This window comes from Lingula anatina, chromosome 1 (genome assembly GCF_051362555.1).
Source record: "Lingula anatina isolate TDL-2025a chromosome 1, LinAna3.0, whole genome shotgun sequence".
Lineage (NCBI taxonomy): Eukaryota > Metazoa > Brachiopoda > Lingulata > Lingulida > Lingulidae > Lingula > Lingula anatina.
In genome coordinates, this window is record NC_141767.1 from 9,405,290 (window position 1) to 9,427,612 (window position 22,323).

Below are 22,323 nucleotides of genomic sequence, written 5' to 3' on the forward strand. Positions count from 1 at the left end.
TCAAGAACCTTTTGCCTTGTGTTTTTTTAAATAACAGTTTTGATGTCATGGATTTGAGAGCCTGGTTTGTGTCTGAATGACAGTAATCATTTCTGTGAATTACCCCAACCCGGGTAGACAGAGAATAAAACCTAGCCTCGACAGTCAGTCGTGCGCTTGCTAATCATGAGAACCAAATTCTCCAAGAGAAAAAAAACAGAAAATCAAAAAAAAAATAAAAAATAAAAAACAGAAAAAAAAACAAAAAAAATTCCTTGGAATTCCGGAGATTGAAAATTAAGATTTCTGTTGAATCAAAACAAAAGACTAACGGAATTACTTTACTTTGTTTGACTGTAATTTTTGGAGCATTGTCATTTAAGTATCATTATATTATTTTATTTTACTTATTTATTTATCCATTAAATTTTTTTTCTATTTCTCAACCGTCAAATAAACGAGAGAGAATGCACATGATTGTCTTAGCTGGCCTACCGCGCAACTACTGCAATTTTATAGTTGGAAGTATACAAAGGTGGATGTGGTTGACCAAGCTGTCAAGGGAAACGAAAAATAAACCAATTGAAGGCAGCTAATGTTAGATATGTCGGTGATGATGACTTAATGACAGCAAACAAGGGCGTTTCCCTTTATTTAATAATTTGTATCATTTGCTGCACTTAGTATAAGGCCCTAAATGTATAACATTTTTTGCGACATGAATAGATTGTCATGGTAAACAGCGTTTCCTAAAACAAATCATTTCAATATCCGGAGTTGTTTTTGCGTTTAATTATCCTTTGTGTCAGATTATGCAAATTAAATAATCATTATATTGGATGTTGATTTATTTTATATCAGTTTCATCAGTGGAAACGTAAAACACCAAAGAGTAAACAGTTTCGACTGTCCTCGTCTAAGCAGATCGTCTGTGACAGGGCAGAGTAATGAATAGAAGGGGTCAATCAGTGACCAAATTGAACTGTGATTTTATATTCTAATTAAGATGCTTCTTTCATTAATTTGTATATCTTTTTTTTTTTTTTTTTTTTTTTTTTTTTTTGCCCAGAGCTTTCTTGTATATAACAACTGACATATTCCTTATTTTTTACTGGCACACTGTGAGTGGCACATCCAAAAGTAAAAATGCCCACATATGGCAGTGCAAAGCTTGACTGATTTATTCTTGAACCAAAGTCAACGACTGAGATGGAAAAAAAGCGTTTCAACCCCACTCGGGCATTGTATAATCTACGCTGTAAATATGACAATGCCAAAAATCTACAGGATTGGTAGTGGTTAACACACTTTGAGAGGGTATGGCTTAGACACAGTGGCACTCTGACTATAAATGGGTCTGACACTGCTGATAGAAAACAAAAAAATATAGAAAGCATGACCGAGTCACTTAGCCCCCGGAGTTACCTTAAATTACCCACCCAATTTTGTGTACATTTAAGCGGGATATGATGGTGTTCAAATTTATTTTTCCAAACTCTCAAATATCAATGATTAGCTCCTCTCATGTCCATTTAGGCAACTCAGAGCCGCAGACGAGAGGTCTATTTGTTGATATTTGCGCGGGAAAGAAGCCACCGAGATGTATACAAACCAGGGACTGAACGCTGAGTCGTGATGTGTGTTCTTGGTAGATGATATCATAAAACATCAAACAGTGTATTAGCTTACAACTGTTCAATTAGTCAAATAGCATAGAAATGGCATCGAATTCGCTTTTAAGTAAAACCACCAATGTTTAAGAGCTTTTAGAGGCGCTCTGAATACGTGGATACCACCATTGAGAGGCGTATGAACGGCTTGGTGTGGAACGACCACTGTTTTTGTAAAATAACTATGAAACGTACAGATTTTCTCACATCTTTTTTTTTCGAAGAAAGAAAGAAAAAAGTAAGAAAAAATAAATTTGGGGAAAGATTTCCTAAATCATTCTTTACAGCTTTCTTTGTCATTTCCACCAATCGTGCTTCCAATGTGCTTAAATACGTTATTTAGTATTATTCATATGTACATAAATCAGGTTCTCCTTATTTAAGAAAACTTACTGAAATCTGTATAAATGGAGGTTCTGGACGATGAAATGACTTCTTCATATTATCTGTTTTGCAGAGAACGTTTTGATCCGATATTTTGGAGAACAAAGACAGGAAGGTAATTGCTGTACAAGTGATACATGTACAATTAATAAGCAAGAGATGTGAGTGCCATTCAGTAAAAGCAACAGGTAAAAAAATTAAGCACTGACAAATAGGCAAATACATTTTCATAAACCATTCGTTTAGCTGCGAGACTGTTGGTTGGATGTTTATTATCTCAAATTTTTCTTTATATTTTTGAAATAGACTGCACGAATGCTTCAAATGCATACTGTTTATTCTTTTTAGGCTTTTACAATGATTTCGATAATATTCATATCTGTTTCCATTTGAGACGTAAGGGTCGAGATAGTCTATGAAATGAATTTAGATCGTAATGGCCGATGTCAATCTCACCGTATTCATTCATTTAAAACCATTCATCGTCCAAACGCGATTTCCAGACCATTTTGTGATTTCCTGTTAGCAATTCATTATCATCTCCCTTGATTGTATGTCTCTGTCCGTGAACTCGAACCTCAATGTTTTTTTTTTTTTTTTTGACAAGAATTAAAATTACATTTTAAACCCAACAAATACATCAAAAAGCTGCCAAATTAAAATTTTTGCTGTACCTGTTCATATTTGTTTATTGTTTTTTAAAGTCAAAATTTTATAATAAAAAAGAATTGCTTCATTTTGATAAAAAAAAATCACCCGCTCTACCTTAAAATAAGTTAACTTAAGTCATACAATAATATTTCCTTTGCGTAGAGGTGACCCGCGCCCTACTATCAGTAAAATCATTCTTTCACATTTTACGGTTAGATAAATGTTTGCCTTAATATTTTGTTATTTCTTTCTCTTCTCTGTGGTTAAGAAATCAGACTGATGAGTGTTTGACAGACATGCTTGTTATCTTTCACGCTACATTTCGTTTTGATTTGAACTTCAAGCAGATAAGATATGTCTGAGACATTAATTGACAGCGTATTAGATACATTAAGTTTAAAACAATAACAAGCAACAGTGTGGTTGTGTTTTTCTCGCCCGACTACGGTATGAACATTGTTTCAACAAGGCACGGGTTACAGAGGCTGACTCGTGATTGACAGGGGCAGAGCGCCTCGTAGGTTTCATCAGTCGACGGCAGTCGGCTGAAGTATATCAGTTATGCAGATAACAGGATCATTTTCCGTTCAGGGTGTTAATTATGTCATCATTGTCTGTGCTTCTCGCAGTTTTTACGTGCCACGTTTTTACCGTGATCAGAGAGGAAGGATTTAATTTCATCCTTCACCGCGGCGAAATGAAGATGCATAAATCTTATAGACAAGTTGGCTAATTTGATACTCGGAAAGCTGTCTTCTCAGAAACCAAGCTCTCGGAAAATGCGAGAGATAGGCGCGCTTGGATACTTTTCAAAGATCAAACATGTTTATTAATTTGCTGACACGCATAACATTCTTATATGGTCATTATGACCTCTACACAGATACACAGAAGTTCCATTCAATTTCTAAGAATGATATGAACAATTATTTATCAGTTAAAAAGAGCGCAATAAAGTCATCTATTGTTTGGATGAATTAGAACAAGGTGCCTACGGTATAACTAAATGATTTTGGAAAAGACGTTATCAAATAAATGTGTGTGTGTGTGTGTGTGTGTGTGTGTGTGTGTGTGTGTGTGAGAGAGAGAGAGAGAGAGAGAGAGAGAAAGGGGGAGACTTTACCCAAATTTATCGGATAACTAATTTTTTCGTGAAAAAAATCTCGTTTGTCATTGGGGTTCTTCTCAAAGCCAGTTGTTGTGTAAATGAGTCGGTAATAGTACACTGGGATGGAAATTCAGGAGCAGGAATATACATAAACTATATCAAAACTATCTCCCAACTATTCTAACAAACATCTCTTCTTCCCACTTGTCATCACCAGAGAGCATTCCAGCGCAGCAGATCGGGTATTCTTTTCCGTGCTTTTGGCTGACTGATGATATGTTGCTGTAAAGAAATACTTGATTTCCACAGATATATCGCAATTCTAGACAGTTGCCTTTCAACAAAAATTTAGTTGTGCAAGTACTGGGGCTAATTTTGAGGTGCCCTCGCCTGACCGACAGTGTGTCTGTGAACGTGAGAAGAGGCGCCGCAAGATTTGGCAGGTTTTTTTCTTGCTTTTCAGGTGCCTTTGGTGCAATAATCTTTCTGAACACTGCTAAAGTTAATGCCACAATGTACAGTAAAATACATTTGTTTCAGTTCAACGTTAATTTAAAATTTATTATCATTTATCTACGTTGATTGATATAGTTTGGTATATGTTTAGCGGCGGCTGTTTCACTGTCAAATGATTTCAAGAATGCACTGAAATATTTGTATTATGCATGAGAAATCATTTGATCATTCTATATCACTTTTAGATTTCATTCATTTATTTATCGCTTTTTATCTTCCGTGTTTCTCCCTCAAAACGAAGGTATAGCTGTAAAAATAAAAAAGACAAAAAACTGAACTTTTTTTCTTCTGTCTGGAAAATTTCCAAAAAATGTAAAGGAATCGGGCTACTGAGTTCTTTATCCCAGATGCGGATCAGGTTTGATGTGAAATACGATAGCAACTTGATCGCCAAGTCTCTTAATCTCTCTCTTGTAGCCTAGTTCAAATACATTCATCATGGAGACCGGGCGCTGGGAATTGAAATCCAACTCTTGCATTAACTGTGTGGTTACCGCAATCGGTAATAACCCTACTCTCAGGCTAGACCCACGAAGTAGGCTCTGACCCCTCATCACTGCAATGGTGCTAGGGCGGAACGGGCTAATAGGTTCAAGTTCATTTATCATGGCTAGAATAGTTTTGACTTGAGAAATAACACCAATACTGTTTTTTATTTGGTAGATTGTATTCATTTCTACATCAAGCTACGTGATACACGAGGGCCATCACGCAGTAGGAGTATAAATCTATGGCTATGAAGTTATATATATGAATGGAAAAAGCACAGAATGGTACAGCAATGGACGGGATAAGTGCCTTGATCAATGTCTATAAGATGGTAGCCAATACTGCTCAACAGACATACAGTAACAAATCATCCTGTCACTTCTCCCCCGTAAAATTCAAGTTATACATTAGATCTCAGATAAAGAATTGTTTCTATATTAATATCCAATTTCGCTATAAATACACTTAACGACACAAATACAAAAAGTATAATGTATGCTTGTTCTTTTCTTATCTGATAGCCTTTTTAAAAGCTAATGTATTGTAAAAAAGCGTAAAATGGTTGTCGAAGACGCTCTTTCCCGGAATAAATGCCAAAAAAGTTTATCGTCACACTATAAGAGCACTGATCATATTACAACAGAGTCTACCTCCATTACACAGTTTTAAACTGCCATTTCATTTTGCAATAATGGACTCTACCGAAAACTTTATCAAAGACTTAGCCTGCTTCGAGTCTCTCTGCTCGTATCCATTTGTCACTAAATTTCCGTGTTTATTTGGAGCACTAAAAGCAGACGACCGATTGCCTTTGGAACCCTTAGGAATCAAATTTACAACGCCCTTGTTAGGTATTGGAGCGGCCATTGACAAGTCTACTGGAGGGTCATATTGCCCCCTCTGTCCACAAGATCCACTTTCGTTTACAACAGGCGGAGCAACAATCGTTTGGCTGAAGTTGTAAAAGTTCCAAAACGACACAGGTTGGACCAGGGTTTGTGGCGTTTTTTTCTGATTCTTTAAATCCTGCTGAGGAATCTGTCCAACGCTACTGATTCCAGTAGCAATTTGTTCGATTGCTTTTTCTATATTCCCGCCGCAACCTTGGAGAACAAGTTCGAGGACATTGGCGTTGTGATAGGGGAAAATTCGCTGAAGAAGTTCCCGTGGAGACAAATTCGCCATCTGATTTGCGTATTCTTGGTCAGTAGAGGTCCCAGAGGAGGAAGTGAAACCCGCAACAGAGGGATGTGTGTGAAAGGCCCCCACGGAACGATATTTATCCAGTTCCAGTTGTCGCTCCCGTGCAAACATTGCGACCTCAAGATCTTTATCTGCAAAACACCTTCTTTTTCGCATACGTTCGTTCATCAATGGCATTATGGACCGCAAGGCTTCCGGCGGCGGTAGTATGTGAAGGCGATTTCGGTATGCTTAGGACAAAAATAAAATTGCATTATTTTGACATTTAAATCTTCTGGGTTAAACTCTAACAAAATTTGTAATCATCATTCACAATTATAAAAACTTTTTGAAAGTAGTATATGTTGATTATCAGGGAAGCGAGTTATCAACAATAACGTCCAACGAGACCAAAGAACGGGGACAAGGGCCAGATTGCACAAAAAATGTTTTTAGTAATTTTGATGGTGCATTAAACAATTTTATAAAACTACCCGATCTTGGCCTTATTAAATTTCAAAGTATTAAATATCTTAGCGATATACGTTTTTCAACGACCTTTTCGTTCTTTTTATTACCCGCAGAGAACGATTACATTCATTCCTGGCAGTTTCACTTCATATGAAATATTCCATTTTGGGCAGAGGTATTTGTTTCGTTGTTTTAAAAGGATTTAAAATGGTTTGGGTGTGTAAGCACGGTTCCTCATTTTAAAAAGTAGTGAAATCTAGGACATCAAAAATCTTATTTACTGTCCCTTCCATGACTAACTAAGCTTAAATTTACAAAGCTGAAAAAGTAAAAACTATTTTGGCCTATCAAACGTGAATTTTCTTTGAGTGAAGAATTCTTGGCTGTAACTCAGACAGAAAGAAAAAGGTTGCAGTGACATGGATTTATACCTACTTTCTAGTATTTCTTTGCTAAGACTGTGTTGTTGTAAACTGCGCAGGTTGCGGTGTAGAAGTTTCCGCTGTTGGAGTAATGCAGCAGCGTTCTTCACTTTGGCCTTTAATGTTTTGTTAATTTCCGTCGTCTGGTGTCTGAAACCAAAAAAGAATGCGGATTATAAATATAACCCTTCCCTTTTAATTTTTTTCTCAGAAAAACTTTTTCTAATCAAATGCGAATATGTTAATAATGACATTAGTACCAAATACATTGCGACTTTTAAAAACCTCAAACATTACATCATGCATTTTCTATTCCTCGCCTAGAGTACAACCCACTTTAAACGGCCAGTAACTTGACTGTCAACACGGTCTAGAAAACAATATACGCTGCGAGTCAACGGAATAAAATACGCCGTTCTTGCGTATTTTAATAGATTACGTTTAAGAGCGACACTCTCTTTTTTTCCTTTGGTCGAAGAATGTGTATTAAAAAAAAAACAGGTTATTAGAAGTGCTTAGAAAGTTGAAAGAGAGGCACACCCTCTGATACTGCCATTGCCAGAGTGTAATGAGTTCCAATGAAATCCTTTAATGTTAATTTGTTGAAGGAAGGGAAATGCAATAGAAAAAACCCATAAGAAAAAAGTGATTTCAAATTGTCCGTCGTTTGAAAATTTTGCAATTTGATTTTTAACTTGATTGGTTTAACTTGAAATCACAAAATGTTATTTTATTACGAACATTGCATCATTCAATTCTACAGTATTTTCCCGATTCCTCTTGAACAAAATTTAATGTCATATAATTGTTTTACTTCATTTTTTTACTAGGAACCTTTTTGAAGTCAAACATTTTGTATCTACATGTAGGAAATAGCCATAAAATATCCGCGACCTGTAAAACCTTTTAAATTGCACACAAAAGTACTTCCATAGCTTTCAAATAAATGCTTTAGTTTTATCCGAATAAGGGGAGAAATCGCCTGTGAGAACCATCAGTTTTTCAAGTCAGTCTGAATACGTTCTTAAGTACAAGTTTGAAGCTGAAAATAACTGTTTAAGTATTGGTAGCTACATATTCTCCCGAGCGGTTACATTTCATCATCAGGGGAGATTATTTATTGTTGATAGCATGTTACGTTTTTAATCATGCTGATACTTTTTTTTTTACCTCTCTAAATTAAATTTTACAAGCTGTTTTAGATAAATTTATGAATAAAATGAAATTTTAAAAGCTCGTTAACTTCTATCATTCCAATGTGATATGGAGTTTTAAAAATCTTTTCTAGCTTTCTCTGACAAAATACATATAATCTAGCGAAACTCGGGCGAAATAAAAATAAAATCCAACTTTTGAACTGCATATATTAAAGAAAATTCTGCAGATGTTAAAAACGTCTTAACTGCAACAACATATTTGGGACATGTTACTTGTGATTTATATTTTGTATCAAAAAGACTAAAAAGCTAAAAAAAAAATACTCAATTAAATCAGTTGTATTGTACCGTTATTTGATATACCTTTGACCGAGTAATATAGAAAAAGTGAAAATAATTATCATCTCAAATTTAGATCATTATATGAAGCATTTACTTGTGAATTGTTATGATTAAAAGAAAAAATATTTTAAACAAATATATACGATACACTCTTAGTCAAACATATCTACTATTAATTGTGAGTAGTATTTGCTTAAGACAAACTGTAATTAAAAGAAATTGTTAAAAACAAAAAATATGTGAACAAGTTCATTCAAAATGATGTTATACACGCATGTTGCACGAATAGAAAATAGCACTGAACAATACACATGTATACACCTAATTAAAACTATGATAAATATATTATTCTTCATTGTGATTTTTTACAACTAATTATTGTCAAGTCTAAAAGTCAGGGTGCTTTTCTATCAATTGCAGATGAAACTTGAAATACACACTGTACTTAATAAGGGTGCATGGCTCAAGATTTTCTTCCATAAAAACTCATCTTCAAGAGGACAGAATTAATTCTAACAAGGATAAGAACCAATAACGTAACCCTGACGTCCTTACACGTAGGCCTATATGAGACAAGTTTTTTTCAGGCAAACAGACTTTTTTTCATGATTATTTCACTTATTTATAAAGGCCTAATCACCCTTGAACTTATTTAATCCATACCACTAACTGAATATGCATAATTCCTTGGTTTTTAAGGAAAGAAAACGATGTTACAACGATAATAAGAAACCACATAAAATATGTGGAGACATTAATTTAAGTATTTCAAATGCTACAATACTGTAATTGTGTTAATGCTTATTTTTGTTGAGTTTAAGAAGACAAGAGCTAGAAAATAAATATTTTAATTAATTAGATAAAATTTATTTTATTCACGTACAAATACTTGCATGGTTATGTACAACAACGATTAAATAGACTGTTCATATTGAATATTAATATACTCCATGCAGTTAACATACATACACAGAAGGTTGACTAATTATCGGACTAAATTAAGGCTCTGTTCTCACAACTTTTAGATCGATCTATCACCGCGGGGAGTCTCACTAGATTACTGTCAGATAATCCCCCTTAAGTGTCCGTCCCCGCCTACTACAAGCTTTAAGGGGTAATTAACTTTCGTGTCCGCCCGGCTGACAGCTATTTAGCGTGAACCCCCAGGTAGTTAGGTCGATCCAATGTAGGTCGATCTAATCTATGAGAATGGGGTGTAAGACTTAACAAAGCCCTCAACAGTAACATAACTGTTATGACAGTGCTGTAATAATATTTGAAAATGAAGTCGATTCTGTAAACTAATGCCAAAATGTTTATGTTTTAGAGTTTAATAACACAGCTTGTAGGTAACAAGAAACAGGTGAATGTGAACCTGATCTAACGCCAACTTATAATTTCATCAATCCACACGTTTTTAAAAGATCGCGCCGTTTTCCTGTTTATTTACTTCACTTACTTTTTTCAGATATGCTTTATTGATCAAATTACACTTTTTAGAAGCGCGAAGTTGTTTGCAAACTTATTTTATTCCTTTTCTGAATTAAATCAGCTACATGTAAATGCTTTTTACTATCCGACTTATAAAAAATACAAAGTTTATTTTACAGAAACATTTTCATTATTGGGAAAACCTTTGTAGTCTACATAGATTTTCATATTTCATCTTTTTAAAAACAAGCGACTGAAGGGAAGGATGACACCAGATAAAAAATTATTACTAAATTATTTGGAATTATTTAAGCGCGTTATTTATTACGAATAAGTAAAAAAGTAAAGAAGTGTAAAAATACTTTTTTCATTGACAGTCCAACGTTCAGATGATGCTTGAAACTTATACAGATTTCAAAACCAACTTTAATAAAATTGTCTTACTTAACTGACGTTTCATTTTTCGCCCTTTTTTTCAAAATATAAGATATCCATATACCAATTGTGGAATATCAACACAAGGAAAACTACAACATTCAGGAAAAAATTAAAAGTCGCTGAGAAATAAATTTACCAATACCAAAACACAGAGGTTATATTTAAATCAGCGCTTTAAATTTTGTTTAACTTCAAAACATTGACACGCTTAGAGGGAAATGTTCTGAATCTTGAGCTATGCACCCTTATATATATATATATATATATATATATATATATATATATATGAGAGCGAACTAAGCAAATATTCCTACCTTCTCAGAGCCACTTGAGCCGCCATAACTCTCTGGCGTTCCACGACAAGAAGACAGTTAGGGCAAGTACAGTCTCTCCAGCGGCAGTACCGTTTGTGGCCCTTTAAGCATGAGATAACGCCATGGTTACGACAGCGAGCACACTTGGGCGTTCGTAACAAACGTTTGTTAGGGCTACTGGTTGAGGCTTTCCCTGGCATATCTAGTAGATACGAGTCCGGATCGTCATGATGATCTTGCTCTGAAGCAGAATCGCTTGTAGATGAGGCTAAAGGTGTTTGTACTTCTTCTGTCATAGTGTCTGGACTTGCATGGAAGTTTCTCTGCCACTACAATCAATTCCCTCTGTTCTTGTTTCCAAATTCACACGTTTATGTGTGATAGTATCACGTGACTAGCGCGTAACCATACCCTCACACTTCCGCATGTCAATCAACGAGACGATGTACTCACTGCGTTTGCATCTTCTGGAAAAACATGAACGCGGTAGTACTTTTCATTTTACATTATTTGCATTTATTGCCATGTTTTTCTATTGGTCTGGCGCATTTGCACAACAAATACATGAAAATATCCCTTGTGCATGGTTTTTCGTACCTATACTTACGGAATAAAAGGCGCCAAGACGGAACCATCCTAAAAAGGAAAGTAGAATGATTAAGCACCTTTGGTCAGCCAGTAAAGCAGACTGCGCCGGAATAGAACTATTCTAAAGCCAGTCGTCCCAGACAAGTCGGCGCCAAGTGAGTCTTTCCCGGCACAGCTGTGGTGTTGCTAAAAACACAATAAAATAAGTAGTTTATCAAGGGGTCTCCCTGGTACAGTACACTCTTATAATGATTTATCTGGTACTGAAAAAAAATACTGGAAATCGCAACTGGAACACCTGCTAGAAAAATGTTTGCACAGTTGTTGTATGTTTGCTATTTTGTGAAGAAAACAAGGCATTATCTTACCATTGAAAAAAACCTTGAAGACCAGAGAAACACATTTAGTTAACGGGCATTGGGAAATGACCGGTTATTAAACTTTGGAATATCTATAAGAGAATCATATCTCGGCTTTTGTCCAAGAGCCATATGTTTTTCCCATATAACTACCAACAGATTGTGTGCATGTGTGTGTATATGTGTGAAATCGTTCCCGAGGGTTCATTGCACATGAAATACTACTCGGTATTTTTGCCACCTTAGAAAAATAACAGGCATTCACATTTCTCGCCTCCCATCTGGCCGGAATAAATTTAAGTCACCTATAAATCGTGCAGCTTGCAATGTCAATCAAAGATTCTTCGAATAAATTATAAACATTCGATACGCACCTTAATTTTGAGATGATTTGTTAAAGAAAAGATGTTCAAATAAATAAAGAAGAACTTGGCTAATATGTTTTTGTCATTTTTCTCTCGTCTTCCTTTACAGTGCGCTTTGCTCCAAATCTGCATGAGACCGTATTTTCTGGCTTTCAAGGTGATGATGAAAATTAAGGATGATAAATTCAGGATATTAACTGGCGTGTAATTTGGCTGGTTTTGGTAAAAACAATACACTGCTTTCGAGATTCATTTCTACTAAGAGGTACAGTGTACTTTCCTCGAGCGCTATTCATCCACCTACGCTCACGGGCCGTTAGTGCACACATGCGCTGTTAGCGACCACGTGCACAGTAAGAGTACGTGGCTGTTAAATGCATATATGTTTATATACATGAAGCCATGTCTGTTTAGTCTGTATACATTTGTAATTATCTAAAATTATTGTTATTGTTCGACAAAAACACATTTCATACCGGTCTAATTTTTTGTGTTCTGCCACTTGTTCTCGGGATTTTGGCCTCGTTCTACCAGCTGTCAGCCTACAAGATTTCTCTTTTCAACAACAGTGTGGCAGGCGTCAATGGTACATAGAACTGATGACATTATCAACCTCTCAATCATCACAAATCATACAAAACTGCAACATGACTACTTCAACGGGCTGAGACGAACGCGCAATAATTCCTTATCGATATTTCGTCACGGTGTGCTCGAAATTTTTTTCCTGTGCTGAAATGAGCTTGTCTGGGTGTGGAACATATAGTGGGTGGGAATAAGAGAACCTAGCGTGAAATTGGGAATAAAAAATAGCAAATTGTGTGACAAACCAAGACTCAAATTTCATCTCAAGTAGCACAAAAATCCGATTTTGGCCCAGAAATATGTACAATTTCCTGAGAAACATTCGATCTATTTTAATTGCTCTCTGGAGAAGATTACAGAAGAATATTACTAAAGAAGGGATACTGATACAAGTTCAGCGCGCTTGCCACCCTGGCTGCTGCCATATAGCCCATGCGGAACATAACGACTTAACCCCACTGAAGTGAAGGGGGGCAAACTGCCACACAGAAATGACAGATGACACTAACACACTGCAAATGGCTCACGGAAATATGTAACTTGTCACCTGTGTTTTTCCCCTTTATTTTTATTTTTCCGCATTGTGCTGACTTATTTCATCAACAGATATCGAATAGGAAGCGAATAAAAGTATGTAATTCTCATCCTAAAGGAGATTTCTGACACTCTGAATTTATTCACTTTAGAGTCGAAATCAAAATGACATAAGCATTTCGCATTCCGCCCTTCTAGGAAGATTTCATCTTGATTTCTTGGTTGGGCTAAGTCCATAAGTTTAGTGTCTCCATGTTTTTTTTTATGTCAACCATTTAATTTAGGTTTACTGAACGCGATGTGTCCCAGAATTCTACATGTAACATCAAACCAATACCAACTCCCTTCACTTTAACGCAAAAGATCCACTTACTTTACCCATAATTTAAGACAAGGCGACATTGCATAGGCCTAAATGATGAGCTGTCACATTGGCGGTAACGTAGGTCGTTTCAACAACTTTCAAGTTATCGGGGATGTGTGTGGTTTCTTTATTACGATAAATTAGATACGAACAAGCATCACGTTTCTTCGATTCTCTTAATTGAATTAATCAACAAGGTAACGTCATTCATGTTCAACTTCCTGTCATCCTGGGAGGGGAACACGGCGCGTTTCTGTTTCTCACCTGTTTGCCTCCACTGTCCAAGCAAGGCGGCAGCGCGTGCTGTTTTAACTACACATAATTAGGCAGATTGCCGTGGAGTGTTTATGTGTAGCCGCCTTGGGAGTTCTGATATCAATCCAATGTTTTGTTTTCTTTATTCACTAAAGAAACCATTATACAGCAAGATTTTGTAAGAAAATTAATTGGACCTGCCAGAAATAGAAAGAGGTAGGATATCTTATTCAAATGGGGGTTAATTTTCCACTGCGGTGGCCCTGTGAGCGACTTTTAATGGTCACTACTGAAGCATTCACTACAGCTATGTCCAGAAACCAATGTTATTTCTCTTTGACACTGACATTAGATGCTGAATCTATTTCAGATAAAGTATACTAGAAATTCAGGATAAGAAATAATGCGAAAAAAGTATGCCAAATTGGACAACATTGTCAAATCCAGCTCACTGAAATCCATCTCCTGAAACATGTTGATTGTCCGCATATAATGCTCATTCAGACACCTTATCAACCCTTTAAAACATTTACTTGGCGTTCGATTAAGCTCACCTTTTAAAAATGCATTTAAGCGAGGCAAGCAATTACAAAACCCAATGTGTTGGTTAGGGACGAGAAAAGCAATACACCCAACTAAACAAAAATATAATCTCCGACTGCGCCATGTCTTTCACACCACATTGACAAATTACCAGAAACTACAGAACTTAACGTCAACTCTGTCGCCCGAGTCATTGACGTGTCAGATTGTTTTAGTACAACACTGTTCCGCTCGGACACCTCTGGGATTGACAGGGCAAGAACCAATGTAACCCTAACCGCTCTCCCAAGTGCGGTGCTGAAAGCAGTCCCCAGCGACATCCGGAACGCTTTTTGCCTCAATATTTGAAATCGCGCGTCTCTTGGCGGCATGAAAAAAAAAGGGCAAAGGTAACCAGGTAGACTCCCACGGATGAGTACGACAAGATATTTTCCTATTAAACTGTGATTCAATCATATCTCTATTGAATTTTAGTCATTTTGAAAAAATTAAAAGGTAGGCCTATATCTTTAAAGGGAAATACGCTTCAACGACTGTCAAAAATCAAGGATTGAACGAAATTTGATAAGTAAATTAATTTGAATTAAAGCAGGGATCAATTATATTTTTCATTTACCCATTTCAAGATCAAAATAAAGTTCTTTTAATTGATTAATCTTCGTGAGTTACTTATTCAATATCTAAATAAGAGATAATGTTCATGATGTGACTCAATGTACATGTACTTTCCGGACTTTCCAGCCCATGCCCACGAATCTGAGTTATGTGAGGATGGATTTTGCTATGTAAGCTGAGAAAGGTAAGACATATGCCATGATTAACGAGACCTAGGCCCTTTACAGAGATTGAGTAGCAAGGATATGCAAACATGAATTCTCAGTAGAATCTCCGCATTCCTAAAAATACACATTCTGTCGCTGTTTTTTGTTTCTAAACCTTTCATGCAGAAAAAGGAATTCTGCAAAGGAACATTGATTTCTAAGTTTAAGAATTTTTCATAGTAAAATATGGTGTTTGTGTGTGGTCGTTTATTTTTGGAGGTAAGGAAACAACAGCGGGAACATTGTTGCATATGGCTATACTATACGCGTATGAAAGTTTCAATGGACTACCATATGACGGTCTACTACTTCTGCGTTGCAGCAAACATAAAAAAGGAAAATGATGGTTAAAAATATTGAATGATTTTGATTTTCAAGCTTGGTTATGCGATCGGAAAACCATTACTGAGAAATATATAGGCCTATATATAGGCCTATTCCATTTTCATTTGAAGTGATTTTTTTTTTCTGAAAAACGCTAAGGATACAATTTTATGTTCAGGAAAAGTAAGTTTTGTAATTTAGGTATTACTTAAATGTAACATAAAGCTTTTGGTCCAAATCGATACACATCTTTCTTAAAGCCCTTATTTAAAGAACATTCCTTTGCAATCAGTTGGGCTTTCCAAACAACGCAAAACAAGATTTAGATTGCATCAGAGGAGCATCCGCTGAGCACTGCGCTAACTTATTTTTTTTATCTAAATATACATTTAATTTCTGTTTGTTCGATAAAAGTCGATATAGTTTCAACGGAGTTAACAAAACACTAGAAATGATGTTATCTTCATCATTTCTGCTTTTGTTGAGTTATGTTAACTTAGTAATATGCGGGAGGGGGGGGGGGAGGATCGAAACTGAACTACGTTAAAAGGACTGGCTTTACAGCAGTCGGCATGAATGTTGTTGGACGGTGGATGAGAACTTTTGTCCGGAATTATAAAACTTGCAACCGTAAGAGATATTTGAAGGGTTCAGTTGGTGCTTCATTGTTTACTCTTCATGCAAAGAATACAACGAACGATGAAAACTCTCCAGGAGGCATCCAGGTACATTCGTCTTGAGAGATCTCTCTTCAATCTTCATGCACTTTTTCAAGCATATCTCTTGAGCCTCCAACTTCGGATTTCATGGATTGGTCGATGTTCAAAAAACATATAAAATAACCCCTCATTCCGTACTATTCGTAGCTATTGAAATGCACCTCCCCTCCTAAAAAGCGGGGATTGTGTTTTGCAATGTTAAATACATATACAATCGGGGGGAGGGGTTGAATTTTTTTCACAGCGTAATTTCTGTTATCCTAGACCATTATAGAGGGATTTAGACTGGGTTCTCATACATGTACCTAGATCGATCTAACAGGATCTATCCATCTCTTAGGGGTTTCTCGCTAAATTGCTTTCATCTTCAAGCGGCTTAGATGTCTGTTACGTTGCTAAATGAATCTTAATCACCCCCTAGCGCCTTCAGTAGGCGCGACAGGGGGGGGCGTCTCGATAGTCCGAAGGTTCATTGGTCCGAAAAGTGGTAACATTTTTATCGATTTTTTAATCAAGGGTTCATTGGTCCGAAGGTTCTATAGTGAACATTCGGACCAATGAACCTTCGGACTATTGAACCTTCGGACTATCGCTACGGCCCCGTGACAGGCATCTAAGCCGCTTACGTTGATTGCAATTTAGCAAAAATCCCCTCTGAGATAGATCAATCCACAGTTAGTACGACAGGGTCTAGGAATGTTCCCTTATATATAGCTACATGTATCATCAGGGACTTGTGTGATGTGTGGAATTCTAGTGCACTTGGGGAGGGTTTAGGATTGCTTGTGGGTGGTTGATTCTGTTTTTTTTTTTTTTTTTTTTTTTTTTTACATTAAGCATTTTTCAATTAATATTTTTTCTTTTGCTATTACTATGAAGTTTATGTTAGAATCATATTTCCAGACAGTAAATCCTGTTCACCTGTCTCATCCCTATCTCATTCGCAATGCTGCTGTCAGTAGTGTGGATGCAGCCACTACACTGCTTACACAGATTGTTACAGCACTACTCCAGGCACAGAAAGAATACATAGAGGTACATGTATTTTAGTAATTAGATGATGAACTAATATAATCAGCAGAGTAGTTTTGCATAAAACAGGAGATACAGGTTCAACAGGTTGTTGAGCAGCAAATAAGAAAAACATTGTTTACCTCATGGAATAATACTAAAGGTAGAATACTGTAACTTTGGTGTAATAAGCAGTCACATAATGTCTTCATTTGCCATCTTTCAGGCTGTCAGTCATTTGTTAACTGTCATGGAAGCTAACCTTAAAGTGCTGGGGAATCCAGCTGCTGAGCAGCAAGTCTGGGACATGATAATGGAAGCCAGGGTCAATATGAATGAAAAAGCTATGGCAAGACAGGAACGTACCTTTCATCAAGTCCTACTTTAATTAGTTTCCTGAGCATCAGGCCTTATGCAGGCCAGCTTTTTCATTGTCAAATCCCAGTAAATACTTTGTGAACTCTAACAGTCTGCAGAAAGTTTGATTGGAGTCGACCATACCAGTCAGAAACAACCAGTCATGTGGATTTCATAGTTTATTACATGGGATAATTACCTAGTTAATAGACCTAACATTTGTGATTGGCATGGTGAAGTTCAGTCAGACATTGTTTAAGTTCATAAGCAACAATGGAAATTTGAAAATGAAGAAGCTGGTTTGCATTGGCTCTGAAACCCTAGCTCGGGCTATGTTCTAATTACCAGGGATGAGACTAGTCCTCACTGAAAAAGTAGGAAAATTGACCAGGGGTTTAGGGTACATGATTCACAAGAATGACCCAAATGACCCTGAAAAAGTCAAAATTCTGACAAAAGTCGGAAACGTCTCATGAGTGAATTTCTTGTTCATCATGCAAGTAAAATTTATTGCTCTGTTGTTTGATAAGATCTTATTTTCTTCAAAGGCTAAAAGTATACATCATATAAATGTAATTGTGATTGTGTGTTTTGCACTTCAGGAATTGGAAACCCTGTATGCATTTACTGAGAAACTTTTAAACAGTGCTGCTGAAGCTGCATATGCAGCAGGTAAGTTTAACAACATTGAAGATAACATCTAATTATTGTAGGTAAACACAGGTTTAACAAGTAATCAGTGGTGCTTCATTAATACATGGTTTTTTATCTTCATAAAAACGTATTTTCCATTGGAGTTTTATTTTATTTTTCTGATAAGTTTACTTACACAGTGAAACTGGTCATTAGATCAGATTAAATTTTCAAAGCAAATTATTGTTCAGTTATTTTATTCAAGGTGCTGAATATGCAAGTATTGCTGCAAGTGAGCGGATTTACTCAGCTCAGACTCAGCTGAAGGTGATAAGAGAGCAATCCAAAGATGCCACTCTGAAACTAGCACAAATGGAAGCCACCACTATACAGAAAACTTCAGAACAGTTGAAGGAAAATAAAAAGGACAGTGAAGATCCAAGTAGTTGACAAAAGGAATTGTGATGTGTTCAGTTTTGAATGCATTACTCTATTATGCCCCTGGCTATATGTTTAATGGGACTTGGACTTTAACATCTAAATGAACCAAATCATTGCAAACATGGGAAATTTTAATAACATGTATAATTTGGGATGGAAAAAAACATAATCATGGAACTTAAGGTTGCACAACCCATTTTTTTTACCTCAAGCCAAATTGGGCATGGAAGGTACACTTTTGTTCACTGGAAGTGATAAGTAGGTCTATAAAATCCTTTAGATCAGGGATGCACCAGCCTAATCTGCACCCAGAATTATAATTAACAGAGAAAGAGATGTTTGGAGCCTTAATAAACCTCGAGCCTTTTCATATTAATTGATGTAGTTAACAACACAGGTGGGCTGCTATAAAATAACCAGCAGCAAGAGTCCATTAACATGTAAAGATATCTGTTAATGTGATAAAACTTTATTTTTCAAGTTTACAGAAACATGCAAATAAAAATTAAATATATTTTAATCTTTTATGTGTTACAATCTTCTACCAATTCAAAATCAAGACTGCTCACTTTTTTTCACAGTTAACATAAAAGCATTTAACTAGCAAAATATTTATCAATATAAACTATATATTTTTAATTAATGCTTGTGTTGGGAAATTATCTAAACTGGCAAAACAAATATACAGTATATACTAAATTATTGGCAAAGACTATAATTTCATTAATAGTGCAATATACTTCGGGAGTCTCTTGCTAGAGCAGTAGCACGCATGGTAGTCAGACACACCATCACCACTCAGCTCCCTGTGTGCAATCATTACAACACTCGGGACATCACTGACCAATCGCAGGTCAACTCCTTAATACTTAATTACAACGCGTTCACCATGTGCGTCCAGCATCAGATCAATCCCAGCAACCGGACCGCAGTCACAAAAAGTGTACAAGAATACCACCTCTACATAACATGCCACAACACAAGACCGCCAGAAGGTAAGAAACTTTATTTTAAACTCACCCCACCTTCAATACTTGCCAACCTCGCTCAAGTATCCATCTCAAAGGTATATAATAACTCTTCGTATGAGGTCTATATTTCACAATAAAAACATTGTGAATAACTCATAGAAATATAACATATTCTGTTTTACGACAAAAACAGGAGTAATAGCTATTATTCTGATATCTGAGCTTGTCTTCAGACCACGTGACCTCCACTGATGGCTATACTCTGTTATAATCTCTTAAAAGATTTTAACAAAAAAACTAACTATTTAGAAAAAAAAACAGGGACTAACTTTGAATGTAAAAATGGATTCATTAACCATTGGTAAGTATGGGAAATTTGTTGTTTACTCCTGGAAAATTCATTTTTGGCCAAAATGAATAAGTTATTATCCCTTTAACAATTTATCACGCCACTCGGTTGTCAAGGTGTTACTGCTCAAGCAACATGGGGTGACTCCCGCTCTTGCCACCAACACCAACCAATTATTGAATCGAGCAAATAATTTCTTCCACTCCTCTCATATAGCAACTATAAATAAACTTGCCTAAGGCAGTTTCATTGGCACCAATATTTCACCCTTTGTGTGCAGTTTCTCTGCTGTACTCCCTACATAACCTTACTCTTGAAACAAAACCTGTGCAGTACTGTTTTATTGACATAAATAGAGTGCAATTTTTACCACTTTTATAATTTGAAAAAAGCAACCATGACCTGACAATTTTCACTGTATTTAGTTACCACCTCCCAAAAAATATTTTGCATACATCCATACACATTTAAAACTTACGCAATTAAAATAATTTTTATTCTTCAATTATTCACTGATACATGACAGTATAATATTAATTGCAATGTATGGTGTATTAATTAATGTATGATGGCAAAACAATCTGACCCTTCAGAAAGGTCCAGACAAGATGACCCCTGTCTAGTGTTAAGAAATCATCCCTGCTAGAGCCTGCCCAAGGTCCTGTAAGTGTATTAGACTGGTGTACCAGGTCCTAGAAGTCCACTGTCAGGGGCAGAGTCCCAGATGACTTTTTGGACACCTTTAAACTGTGGATGCTTAGCATCTGCCACCAGGGACAGCAGGGCACTCTCACTTGTGGTAAGGAAGGCACCAGCTTCCTTCATCCGCTGTAAAGCAAACATTCTGAAATGTAAAAGTACTTTGAAATTGAATCCGGTGTGCAACATTAAAACAAAGCCTAGCAGTCTGTCTGAAAGCACTTCATCATATGGCAACGATGACAATCATACAACTGTCAATCAGCAAAGTGTTAATCAGCATCATAAACTTTACATAATTGTTTGGGTCTTTCTACATGCAAATTGTGTTATACAGATTTATCTTACAAACATGTATAAACATATATGACACTGACTTTTAACAATCCATCAGATTTATACCACCATTTTGTCTTAAAAACCATATCTACTGTACCTGTCCACCATGCTCCTAGATGATATACCATCCACTATGACGTGAACATCATATCCCCTTTCTAACAGGTCCAGTGCAGTTAGCTGGATACAGACATGACCCTCTATACCACACAGTAATATGGATTTTATATCTGGAATTGTGAATTGTTAAAAATTTTTGCATAATATGAATGAGCCAGGTTATATATTCATTTGTTAAAAGTAATATGACTTCGAATTTTTTTACATTACATTCTACTTTTAATTTGCCAGATGGTGCGTTTTCTGTGTCTAGTCAAGCAGTTCCTTTTCACATTATGTTGTACATTTGCAAGGTATATACACTGGAAACCAATTGACTGTCATTAAAAACAACATGTATTCTTCATGTATTAAACTGTAGTATCCACTATGTATCTTATTGAAGTGCCATCATTTGGTGTTTATAGAAATACTGCAAATCTGTAATGATGAGACAACATTGTCACATATTTTCTCACAGTTACTAAACTATTTGACAGTATGCAACACCGAAGGTGAGAGCTAGTAAGGGGAGAATTTAAGAGGCTTTACAGCACACACCATTCACCTTAACTTTACTTGTATCTTTCAAGCAAAACAGTGAAAGAGGAAAATGTACATAACATTGATGTAGCTACAGTATGCTAGTAGGCTCATTGTTTGGACTACCACAGTAGGTGAGTAGCTACCAACCTGGGTATTTGCTAAGGTGTTCCTCCACCTCTGGTATGGCCATTGTAAATTTAGTCTTTGGGAATACTTTATGGTGCTTCACATTCAGTTCACTTACAGTTGGACCAAGACCTAAACATTAAAACCATGTTAAATATTTATTGATAAGGGTTGATTTTATTACTCGTATGAAGCATTTAAATGAAAAACACTTAGTTCTCACTACATAATAATTTGTGTTTTAATTTTTGTACTTTATTAAGGGTTACTATGGTAATATATACAAGTGTAATAATAATTAAATTCATTCATTTTGTATTTCGAAATACAAAATTGCAAAGAATAATAATAATTACTCTAAATTTATCTTCAATCCCCCCCCCCAAAAAAAAAAGAAGAAGAAGAAAATGCAATTTGAAGAAATTAGAGGCAACCTAGATGTAATGTACGATCAAAGGTCGTACGGCAACGCTATCATTATCAAGGCGTTCCGTCTACTGACCTTTCGGGTATTGCTCAGTCACAACAACAGGCATATTCAAATGTTCACTGGCAGCAAGCACCCTCCTGGCCACTTCAATAACTGCAGGATAATAGCTTATTGTTTTACGAAATCCTTCTTGCATGTCACACAAAAAGAAGGCGCTGGATTGCACCGCAATCTTCCCTAGCTTACGACCAGACATGCTGTCTTGTTTTCTTTGGTTGAAAATAGTGCTCCGCACACAAATGATTTGATAA

The 22,323-nt window shown here is 36.1% G+C and overlaps 3 protein-coding genes across 6 annotated transcripts; 1 reads left to right on the forward strand and 2 right to left on the reverse strand.

Annotated features, from left to right (window-relative positions):
- Window positions 1–4,924: 4,924 nt before the first annotated feature.
- Window positions 4,925–13,748, reverse strand: LOC106164062 (doublesex and mab-3 related transcription factor 3, truncated). 4 transcript variants are annotated; one of them, XM_087002004.1, is made up of 4 exons: window positions 13,614–13,748; window positions 10,555–11,021; window positions 6,886–7,022; window positions 4,925–6,230 (listed from the first exon to the last, which is right to left on the reverse strand). In XM_087002004.1, exons 2-4 carry the CDS (start codon window positions 10,848–10,850, stop codon window positions 5,476–5,478), a joined length of 1,188 nt encoding a protein of 395 aa, XP_086858130.1. In that variant the 5' UTR covers window positions 10,851–11,021; window positions 13,614–13,748; the 3' UTR covers window positions 4,925–5,475. The 4 variants fall into 4 exon arrangements, with proteins under 4 accessions (XP_086858130.1, XP_086858129.1, XP_013397304.2 ...); XM_087002003.1 differs by lacking the exon at window positions 13,614–13,748 and adding an exon at window positions 11,220–12,832; XM_013541850.2 differs by lacking the exon at window positions 13,614–13,748 and adding an exon at window positions 11,162–12,832.
- A 2,077-nt stretch (window positions 13,749–15,825) lies between these two features.
- Window positions 15,826–18,973, forward strand: LOC106164021 (diablo IAP-binding mitochondrial protein). The gene is made up of 5 exons (XM_087001526.1): window positions 15,826–16,017; window positions 16,915–17,046; window positions 17,249–17,377; window positions 17,979–18,051; window positions 18,278–18,973. Exons 1-5 carry the CDS (start codon window positions 15,865–15,867, stop codon window positions 18,460–18,462), a joined length of 672 nt encoding a protein of 223 aa, XP_086857652.1. The 5' UTR covers window positions 15,826–15,864; the 3' UTR covers window positions 18,463–18,973.
- A 1,279-nt stretch (window positions 18,974–20,252) lies between these two features.
- Window positions 20,253–22,316, reverse strand: LOC106150652 (isochorismatase domain-containing protein 2). The gene is made up of 4 exons (XM_013523580.3): window positions 22,085–22,316; window positions 21,604–21,714; window positions 20,909–21,041; window positions 20,253–20,617 (listed from the first exon to the last, which is right to left on the reverse strand). Exons 1-4 carry the CDS (start codon window positions 22,266–22,268, stop codon window positions 20,446–20,448), a joined length of 600 nt encoding a protein of 199 aa, XP_013379034.1. The 5' UTR covers window positions 22,269–22,316; the 3' UTR covers window positions 20,253–20,445.
- Between the last annotated feature and the right edge of the window lie 7 nt (window positions 22,317–22,323).